The sequence below is a fragment of the Lycium ferocissimum genome, chromosome 9 (genome assembly GCF_029784015.1).
Source record: "Lycium ferocissimum isolate CSIRO_LF1 chromosome 9, AGI_CSIRO_Lferr_CH_V1, whole genome shotgun sequence".
Lineage (NCBI taxonomy): Eukaryota > Viridiplantae > Streptophyta > Magnoliopsida > Solanales > Solanaceae > Lycium > Lycium ferocissimum.
In genome coordinates, this window is record NC_081350.1 from 8,503,603 (window position 1) to 8,515,201 (window position 11,599).

Here is an 11,599-nt window from a genome sequence, read left to right on the forward strand (position 1 = left end):
ATCAACTGGATTAGTGAGGGAAGCATTGTGGTTTGGCAACCCGCTGCTGTCGTTTTCTCCATGATGACTCATCAGTTTGTTATTGTTCACGTGCACCGATTGACCACTGCTTGCCATCTTGAAATTATTTGAAATCACAAGCTTTCAAAGAACAAGTGAAAAATAGAGTTGTAAATGAATCACCACTATTATCCTAGGCCCCACGGTGGGTGCCAAACTGTTTTTCCTTAAAATGGTAACAATTAAATTTATATGTGGTTTATAGGATATGTGGTTGGACTAATGATTTATGAAAACAATATGCAACAGTAAAGCTATAAATTAGTGATTAAGAAAGAAAGTAGCTCAAGAAAATGAGATATTCGTCTCTATGGATTTGGTCCGGTTTTAGAAGTAACGCCTCTGTCCGGAGCCAATAAGTAAGAAAGCTTCTATATATGATTTTCAGATTACAATTATGAGTGTATGTGAAAGATGCCCTAAAATGAAGGGGGTTCACCCCAATTTATAACAAATAGTAGATGGGCCCTTGTACAACTCTAAAAAGGCCCTTTAAGGAAACACTAAAATACATAAAATGGTGCCCCGTACGGATGTCAGCACAAATCACAGAGCGGTTTGGCGATGTGTGACCTAGCTCGTAACGGATGCTCCGAACCTGTGTCGAGTGTCTTCCCCTCGGGCTCAGGGCCTCCGTACCTATTAACATACCCTCGATTTCTGAAATTTAATCGGAAAAACTCACAACTCCTTGGCCCTCGATCCCTTCGATCTTACCCGAGGCTAATGATCTCGTTCTATTTCGACCTCGTACCGGATAACAGCGACATTTACTTTATTTTTTCACCGTATGCGGATTACCTCGATTTTCACCGTACACAACATTACTTGATTAAAATCTTGTATGACTGATCTAGATTAATTACTCCCTCTGCCTCAATTTAATTCTCTTACTTTCCTTTTTGGTTTGTCCCAGAAAGAGTGTCTCTTTCTATATTTAGTAAGTTGACAATTCAAACATCCTACATGACAAGTTTATAACCACAAGATTCAAATAACTTTTTGGAAAACAACACCAAATACCCCTAAAATACAAAATAATTACCAATATAATTTTTCCTCCTAAACTAATTCGCTCCTTACCCAACCGGCCAAAACTATTTACCTAACGTACTCCATCTCCCAAACCCCTTTTTCCATGATATCATCGCATTATATTTATATATTGTGATGGTATCATGGAGGACTAAGAGAAGGACTGAAGCAATCCTCCATGATACCATCTTAGTATATCTCAATACCACGATGGTACCGGTCAAGTGAGTGTCTGTCTCATCGGGGATCCTCCATCCTCCGTGATACCATCACACTATTTGTACATAAGATGATGGTATCATAGAGTTTTTTCAAGAAAAGTATGTCTTTTTGAATAAATGAACATGATCATCCATAATACCATCTCAATATATTTATATACCATGATGGTATCATGGAGGACTCGAAGCAGTCTTCCATGATACCATCTCAATATATTTATATACCATTTTCGCATCATAATTTGGGGGGCATCTCGGGTAAATAGTTTTGATTTTTTCTGGGGATACGAAAGTAATGGGGGTACAAGCGGGTAATTATTTTTGTTTGAGGGGGCGCATGCGTTCTTTTCCCATAACTTTTTGCTACTTTACACATCTTTAATTTGAGACTACAAGATTCAAAAGTCTTCCTTTATTTCTTAAAATTCGTGCCAAATTAAACTAGATACTCAAATTGGGACGGAGGGAGTATTACTAAAAGTAGAATTTCGGACTACGTTTTAATTTTAGTTTCCAGGAATTAGTCCGAATTATTTTCTTGCCAATTGTTGTTGCTGATATTTAGAACTTTAACCAAGGTTTCAAATTATTTTGGACGGATATCGATCATTTTCCTACCAAAATTGGAGACGAAATTTACAAATGTGTCAACTATGGTTAAAATTTAAATAGAGCAGATGTCGCTCATCTAAATACTTCCTCACGAGAATAATTTCCCCTAGGGCCTATTTGGAAAGCCACCCAGGTAATTGAAATTGAGTGTAATTATACAGTTTGACATGTTTGTTTGACTAGGTAATTACCAGATTGGGTGAAAATTGAGTGTAATTGAGAGGGTATAATTACACTCTCCAATTCTCCGGGGGGGGGGGGGAAATTTGAGAATTGGGTGTAATTATACCTGTAATTACGGGGGGGTTACCTTTTAGTTTATTTCTTTTCTTTTTTAATTTATTTTTATTTCCATTATTTAATTTATTTTTTATTTTATTTTAATTTCTTCTCTTTTTGATTTATTTTTTTATTTCTATTGTTTAATTTCTTTTTTTATTTTTACTTTTTAATTATTTTTATTTTTTTAAATATATTTTTATTTTTATAGTATTTATATTTCATTTCCTTTCTTGTGGTTCCATATAATTGCTCGTGTTTTTTTAGTTTTTTATTTTATTCATTTTAACATAACCATGTTAATATTCTAATTTTTGAAACTACATCTCTTAATATTAGAAAGAATGAGTCATTAACAAACTTAGCATATAATAAGTGACGTTATTAAAGTAGAATTTAGAAATGTGAATGAGGTTATAGACTTATATTTTTCCTTTCTTTGAATTATAGGAGTATTTACTTATGTTACGTTGAAACTTACTTATGTAACTTTGGAATTTGACATAAGAGTATTATGTTAAATTTTTTCTTTTGGATTTTGAATTTGGGTTATACTTTTGATTTTAAAAAAAATTGTTTTAGTACTATTGACTTGTTATTTCACATTGCATCTTGTTTATTTTTCATACTGATTGATAGAATTTTGTCAAAGATTTGAATAATGTTATGGAATTATATTTATAAATATTTTTTTTTTGTCAAAACATCCAATCCCATGATGTTCTCACAAAAAAGGTATGCTTTTAAGTTTTATAATAAATTAAAATTAAAATATTATTAATTTGAAATTATATATCAATTATTTTTTACAATATTAGTTACAAATATATGATTATTAATTGACATATTTTCAAGAAAAAATGTATTATTAAATAACTAATTTAATATCATTTATAAAGGCACATATTTTTTAAATATTAATTTTAAATTTTTTATAATTTATTTTGAAATTAAACTAACTGTGTAATTACACTTGTGCAACCAAACATCACGCTTGTAATTACACTGTAATTATATTATGACAAACAAATAGGTCATTATAATTACAATACTGTGTAATTACTAGGGTAGTAATTATACTAATTCCAATTACCAGGTGGCTTTCCAAACAGGCTCTTAGTGGTCCCTCCCTTAGTTGTTTGTCTTCAACTTCCTCTTCTCTCTCTGAAGTAGAGAAGACTTTGAACTCACTTCATTTTCTCTTATTCCTAGACTCTTAATAAATACAGTAGGTCATTTTCTTGTTATCTCTCAGTGTTGACTAAGCTCCAAACGAATCTCCAACTACTTAAATACAACTACATATTTCTACTATTTAATAACCTCATTTGTAAGGTTGTAGCAACAAAGTCAAAGATTGGAATAAGGAAATTAAGATGGACGAGATGGAAATTGAGAAGAGACTCTATGAAGCTGCAGCTGAAGGAGATATAAGAACTTTACATGAATTACTTCAACAAGATGGTCTGATTCTTGATAGACTTACCTTAACTTGCTTCAATGAAACTCCTTTACACATAGCAGCAATGCGGGGACATGTTGAGTTTGTGAAATTAATTCTAACTCGAAATCCCTTGCTTGCTGCTGAACTGGATTTCCGAAAATCCTCTGCCCTTCACGTAGCTTCAATCAAAGGGTACCCAGAGATTGTGAAGTTGTTGTTGGTAGTGAATCCTGAAATGTGTCTGGCTCGTGATCGCGATGGTAGAAATCCTCTCCATCTCGCAGCCATCAAAGGTCGAGTTGAGGTCATTAAAGAACTGATTCAAACGAGCCATCTTGCAGCTTCGCAGACGACCAATCGTGGTGAAAGCATTCTGCATTTGTGTGTGAAGCATAATCAGCTGGAGGCTTTGAAGCTGCTGATGGAAGTGATATCAGATTATCAACTCCTGAATGCAAGAGATGGAGATGGCTATACCATTCTACATTTGGCTGTTTCTGATAAGCAAATTGAGGTAAGTTCCATGTCCTTTGCTTTAGAAATTTACTAATTAATCTAGCATTCCATAACTAAACTTGACAAGAAGAGAACTAATAAGGGCAATTGGGCCTGTTGAGTCAAATTTGGGGGTCAAAATGGATCATAAATCATGATCTAACCCACTCGAAGTTTACTTGGGTTAAAATGACTTGGAAAAGCGGTTCATAATCCGATCTTCAAAAATGACCAAACTTCCCCTTCCTTTTTATTTTCTTTTTGAAAAAAAAATAATATGAAAGATGACGTATTTTCTTAAATTGTTAACTTAAATCCATCCAAATTTGATTTTGTATGTTCTGGATGGCATGTTGAACCGTCAGGTTTCACTATTTTGACCCAATAATTTGATGTACCATTAGGGGTTAAACCCTGGTCAAGTTAACAAATGGGTCATAATCCAAACCCACTTGAATGTGTTACTAAAAGTGAACTGATTTTGCTAAAGAAAAGACTATTAAGAGTTGGTTCATATTTGATCATTTAAAGATTGGACAGCTTGATTGCTAGCATAGGAAAACACATTCGCATGATACGTTAAAATAAAGTTATTAATGTTTCATGTTAACACTTGCAGACTGTTACATATCTCCTAAGGAACAATCAGATTGAGGTGAACCTACAGGATGACAATGGAAACACAGCACTAGACATTTTAGCACAAAGCCGGAGAGACATGATTGATCTGCAAATTGGAGACACTCTCCGTGAAGCTGGAGGCTTAAGAGCCAAGGACATTCCATCACCCAACACCCAAAATTTTGCCAAATTTCCTAACAAGAAATCTTCAATTCATCAGTCTCACGACATGGCAGGCGATTGGCTTTCCAAGAAACGCGATGCAATAATGGTGGTGGCATCGCTTATTGCAACTATGGCATTTCAAGCGGGAATGAACCCTCCAGGAGGTTTCTGGCAAGGCAATGAGGACGTCGATTCTCAAGGAAACACCCTACAAATGCCACACAAAGCAGGGGAAGCAGTAATGGCATATAGTCATCCCAAATCCTATCGATACTTTATCCGTGTCAACAGCACAGCCTTTGTTGCTTCTCTTAGCACAATACTGCTGCTGATAAGTGGATTGCCCTTCAGGAAAAAGCTCTTCATGTGGTCTTTGATGGTTATCATGTGGTTGACAGTAACCTCTACAGCACTCACTTATGGCATATCAATTTACATCGTCACGCCAAAGAAGGATAGAGAACATCTTGGTCAGGTTATTGAAGTTGCTGTTACAGTGTGGTGCTTTGTAATGGCATTACTTTTGCTCGGAAACACAATTCGTTTGGCCTATAAATGGATGAGAAAGAGGCATCAATCAGAAAAATTCGAGCGAAGAGAATCTTCCAATTTAGTTCATGTCAATGTTTGAGAAATTGCTTTTAAAGCGTGATATGATTATTATATCGTTTTAGTTAACGTTTCCATTGAATTAATTATACACCCATATCTATCTAATTACCCCGCTAGTCAAGTACTTAATTTTTTTTTTTTTTTGGTTGAGTCATTTCATGCTGAATGAGACAGATAGAAAACCATGACGGGGCAATCATGGATAGTACTTCTCGATCATGTCTCCCAAGAACTAGCGACTCATGAATATTAACAGGTTCTCTATGGTCATTCAAATTATACTTTGGGATAGATTCATATATATATCTTGGGTCTAGCAAGATTAGAAATTTAAAACGTTGTACCAATCCAGAAAGCTGTTTTACATTTAAGGTCAACCACAAAGGTTCTCTTGCTTAATTCCAAGCATGCAGGGCACAGTTGACAAATCGTAGGCGCACAAATCAAACATAACTGAATCGAGTATAAGACTTATTATATCAAATCACTCCAACAACCACGCCAGAACCCAAAAGAAAAAAGAATATGCTTACTCTATATATATATATATATATATATATATATATATATATATATATATATATATATATATATATATATATATATAATATAAAATAAAAACTCTCCATGTCAATTTTGTTAACAGCTATGCGTCCACCAAAACAATGTATGAAGGGAGCTGGTCTCTATCAGTTCCTTTATGCAGTGCAGCAAGTAAATCAAATCGGATTTTACTGTGGAAAACTCCTTGGATTAAAAACCACGACTTACCACGTAGGATTTCAACTCCACTACACCGAGCAACTACAGATTACAACTCTTGCAACCTAGGAACTAACTCACATAATCCCTCAACCCTTACAATACACCCTATTGTAAGCAACTCTTGACTACCTCTAGCCAAACGAACTAATACCTAGACTAACTCTAGCCTAGTGTACCACTCAGAAGCTTAAGTAGGTAAACAACCTTCAAACAACTTCTGAGAATTCAACTAATACACCTAGACTAACTTTTGCCTAGTGTACCACTCAAAAGCTACAAACAACTTCTGAGAATTCAAAATACCTACAAATAGCTTCTTGAAAGGTTTACAATTTATACAACAAAAGATAAAGACTCAAACAAATCTAAGGACTTCAACTATCTTTAGTGGTGAGAACAGGTCCTTCTGTTTGTTGGAACTTTGTTATTGAGAGCACCTCAAGAGGTGGAGATTTGCACTTAGAATATGAGCAATTTGATTGTGAAAGAATGATATTTTCCTTAAGATATGTTGCGTATATAAGAGAAAAGGCAAGGTGAGAGTGACAAGTCTCCTGGTGCTATACTGCTTCACTGCTACAGTGTCTGTAGCTTTACAGCTGTAGAGTTGACTATATGACGCCCAGGGACTTGATTGAATACCTGGTCTCTCATGCTATCGCAAAGTCTGAAATAACTAGACAACTGTATCCCCCCTGCTAGAGTATCTGATTCTTTATACATATTTGTCAAATCATCAAAACAATAACAACATAGCAACCTTATCAGTTTCCCCCTTTTTGATGATGGCAAACTTCGAATAGATGCTCCTCCTGAGAACCAGATCCCACTTGTTCCTCTTGCAAAATGAAACATTAACATGTTAGTAGCAACAACAGGATTTATACACACATACCAAGTTATTCTACCAAGTTACCCAATGCCTTCCTCTCACGACATTGCTACTCCACCACCCAAAAAAATTCCCTCTTTTGACATTATCGAAAAGATAGAAGTGTAGCAACATAAACCCAGAGCTATACAACCAACACATTATGAACACAGTCAAGAGTAACAAAAACATATAAGCAGGCATTGTAAAGTGTCGAACAATAGAGGATCAGTAGTGTGAATAGCACAAAAATAAAATAACTAAATGCAACAAGTACCAATGTCATTAAAACAAAGAGTAATTAAGAAAGAGCTTGGAAGGAAGATGCACTGAAAGAGCAGAGATAGGCAAGATGGGACAGATCAATTTTTCTTGAGGGTTTGGAGGATCAGATCAATTCGGTTATTTGTAGCCCTTTGATCTTTGACTATTTGATCTCGTAGCTCCTTATTTTGTTCCTTTAATCTGCTATTCTCAGCTTGCAACGCCGTTACCAGTTTGCTATCTGGACCAGTGTCTCCTACTTGCTTCACCAACTGATCTTTGAGCAAGGCATTTTCTGCTTGTAGGAGTGCAATATCCGTAGTAGCCTTCTCTTGGGCGTCAATCAAACTGGAGATAATGGAATTGTTGCCAGTTCCAACCTTCTTTGGCACACATTCACATTCCTCCAGTGTGGACATTGGACCATTCGCTTGCGATCCCCTTTGCTGGCCTTACCTGTTAGTATCTTGAAGTGGTTAAAGACTTTGGTTAGGAAGAACCCATATGGAAAACCATGCTTGCCTTCTTTAGCATTTATTACCTTAACCATATGTTTAATCATTATAGCGGGCAAGCTAATGGGGGTGAAACTGGCTAAAAGCCCTAAAAGGACTAGGTCCGTGATTGAAGCGGTGCACTTCCCCTCTGATCTTAGAAGCACCACTTTGTTTATGAACTCAAACAAAAGCTGATATTGGCCCTTGAGTTGCTTTTTGAATAGTGTCTCGCTTGTCACTATACCCTCAGTCTTCACTATCATGTTTTTGAACCCATCATAAGCATTCCCTCCAACTATTTTTACTCCATCTGTGGGAACTCCACGAATTTCTCCAAGTATTTCTTCATTTGGTTCAAACACCACCTCATTCATAGAGCATGTTAGGGTTAAGTTATCAGTACATGCGAGATTGTAGTAAAACTCTGCTACCTCCTCTTTAAAGCCGCTGGAGGCCGGAGAGACAAGCAAGTGCGTCCATTCTTGAAATTTTACAATCTCCATCAATTCCCTCTTAATGATTTCAGGATAAAAAACTCTCCCCAACAATACTTTCTGATTTCTTAGATTGTCCTCCCTTCTCTTCGTCACATCCTTGCTCTATTTTCTTCTCTTGGAGGAAACAAGTTCCTCCCTAGCACATTCTTTTCTTTTCTTGGTGTGAAGGACACACTCTCCCTTTTTTCAGACTCTTCTCCTTCATTCGATTCAATGGCTTCCACAACCAAGTTCTTCTCCTTTTCTTGCCTGCTATTTCGAGCAATTCTCTTTTATGATGGAATCTGATTCTTTTCCTTCTCTTCATTTGGCACCATCATACGCTCCTTTTCATCAATCAACTTCTTAGGATTTCCTTTTTTTAACCAACCTAAAACTGCTTTTCCTGAACTACCTCCCTTGGTGGTTTGTTGAGCTACATGATACACTCAAATTACACCTTTTAAATAGTGTAAGTGGACGATGTCAAATATAGTAACCCAACTAGGTTGGGGTCCAATTCCACAGGGAATATGGTGTGAAAAGGTTACTAAAATGTAGAGTACTTTGTTTAGGTCTCGTATTCCGCTGAGATTGTAGAAAGTTGGTTGTTTATTACTAATTGCTAAATAATTACTTTGGATTGTAATATATGGTAAAAGAAACCAAGGTTGTGTCTCCCTTTTGATAAAGTGTATGCTATGGTGATTGATCATGATATAATTCTAATGGATCATTATCAGAATGCACTTAACTTCTTATTGAATCCCTAGTGTTTCCCAACAATTAAATATTATTTCTCTTTATAATTTTTCCAAATATAAAAAAGTGTAGATGCGGAACGGTTAATTCATGCCAAGTAGACTTTTCTTATTCCTAAGTGAATTTATTAAACTAGGGTTAGCACCTAGAGTTCTTGTTATTTATTCCTACCAAACCTAACTCACTTTCCCAAGTTAAGAAAAGTTTATGTCTTTCATCAATGTTTGCAACCATCAATTATGAATTAAGAACAAAGAATAAATAAACCCTAACAATCCATTATGCGTATATCAATCCCAATCCCCAATCACAAGACACCCATCCTAGGGTTCACAACCTTAGTAGAGAAATTAGCTTCTCCTAGTGGAAGAACAACAACAAGAGAATATAGAAATCATAATGCTTATTTTTGATTGATTGGAATTAAAATAAAGGAATTGCAATTGTTTGTTCTCCAAAAAGCTCCAAAAACTATCAGTATTCAATGCTAAGGAATAATAGTTTAAAACTGACAACTCATGATAAATAAAACCCTGCAAGGAACTATTTACAAGGTTCCAAAAACATAAAATTACAAATTTGCACTTAAGTCCCTGACGGCATATTTTACGGTCCGTGAAATTTGAGTCTCAATAAATTCCACTAAATACGACCAACTATACGGCCCGTATAATACTATACGGTTTGTGAAAGTTGCCCGTATAAAAGCATCCTCCAACTTCAACATTTTGCTTCTCTTCTCCATATTTCACGCGTTAGGATTACGGCCCGTATAACAATATACGGCCCGTATAACTTTATATCAGTGCCAAACCTTGTAAGCTCTATGCTTTTTTTTCTTTAACTTCTCGATTTACCTGAAACACAACAAAACACATCAAAACGGCACGTACTTGCTTAAAAACAAGTAAAACTTCTCATAAAAAGATATAAAATGTGCCATAGTTTCACGGCACATCACTACATCGAGTTGAGCCCTGCTTTGTTCTCTTGTGACAGGTGTCCTGAAGATAGTGGGTTTTGAAGTAGTGTTGTCACTCTGTTTCATGGATCGAGTCTTTTCTTAAAGACATCGCTTGATCGAAGCTCATCATCAGAGACATCATTTTGATCATGAACTAAATGACCACGTTCCTTTTTAAAGGAAGGTTTTCCCAAGGGTACACGGACAGTGACAACCCTTTCTTGGGAGTCATCTGACAGCTCTACTTCTAAGGGACCAGGTTCCTCATTTATCTCTCCTGATTCCACTAAGACTTGATCTATTGCACCTACTCCCTCGGTCGGTTTATCAACATTGTTGATACCCACATTGTCTATGTTTTCATATACACATTTTTCATCAACACCCAAGACTTTAACAATTTCAACCCTAACATCTGACAATTCTTTATCACCCTCTATAAGAGCATTCTCTGACCTTTTATCACTACTAAAGGAAGTAGGATTACTTGAACTTGAGGGAGCAATTTCGAAAACATATTCCTTTTCAAGCATCATTGTATCACCAATGTTGCCAGTGTCATGCACACACCCTTGATCAGTCTTTTCACCACCATCACTTTGTTCTTTAACACTTATCTCCTCAACATCTTCAGGTTTACTAGACACCTCTGTCCCATGATCTTTCTCACCTAGTTCTTTCGTATTGCAAAGAAATTGTGATGTAGTCATAGACCGATAGCCATTATTCAGACCTTCCATTTCCTTGTCATTTGGACATGGTCTTGTAGGGGATGACTCAGGATTTTCCAGGGTAGGATTCTGCGGAGGGTTTGGAGAGCTAAGAGCCGATGATTTCAGGGGTGACGAAAAGGGGTTTTGGTTTGAGGAGCTTGGAATGTCTAGGGATGGCTCAGGTGGTACTAGGCCTGTTGAAGTTATGTCTTTTGACGGTGAGAGAGTATGATTAGTTTCAAGATAAGTGGATGAAGGAGATTCATATTGAGACATTTTTCCTTTGTTGTAGAGCGAGACTACAGTTCACGCGGAAGACTGAAAGGCGAGGAAGAAGGTTCATGAGAGATTGATTTTGGAAGAGAGAAGAGAGAGAATAAGAATTTTAGGTTAAAAAAAAACTGATTTTGATTGGTTCAAAAGTCTTTTCTCACAGGTTTAAGTCATTTCAGGAGAATTAAGACGTTAAGCTTTGAGAGGTTCAAAAAGGGGGTGGGTAGCAATTAATGTCATGAAACTTCAAGCAATCATTAATCATGTATATGCTAGAAAGACTACTGACCTTATTCAAAGAAACCAGGTCTCTTGACAAGCTTAAGTTTCGACAATTTACTCTGAATTTTGCAGTGTCATGTATGCTTTTGTTGTCCTGAAGCTGTCATTTTGTGTATACCTGTAATATTTTAAGAGTGAGTTAGGTACCACAAGGAAGAACTTTATCATAAATAATTTCTCCTCTTTTC

At 36.0% G+C, this 11,599-nt stretch overlaps 1 protein-coding gene across 1 annotated transcript; it reads left to right on the plus strand.

Moving 5' to 3' along the window:
* Positions 1-3,442: 3,442 nt before the first annotated feature.
* Positions 3,443-5,632, plus strand: LOC132069200 (ankyrin repeat-containing protein NPR4-like). Its single transcript, XM_059462627.1, has 2 exons — positions 3,443-4,165; positions 4,766-5,632. The coding sequence occupies exons 1-2, from the start codon at positions 3,584-3,586 to the stop codon at positions 5,561-5,563; spliced, it is 1,380 nt and encodes a 459-aa protein (XP_059318610.1). The 5' UTR covers positions 3,443-3,583; the 3' UTR covers positions 5,564-5,632.
* Positions 5,633-11,599: the final 5,967 nt, after the last annotated feature.

Coding starts and splice junctions, on each gene's coding strand:
- LOC132069200 (XM_059462627.1), top strand. CDS start 3,584: ATGGACGAGATGGAAATTGAGAAGAGACTCTATGAAGCTGCAGCTGAA. Junction 4,166..4,765: donor TTTCTGATAAGCAAATTGAG/GTAAGTTCCATG, acceptor TAACACTTGCAG/ACTGTTACATATCTCCTAAG.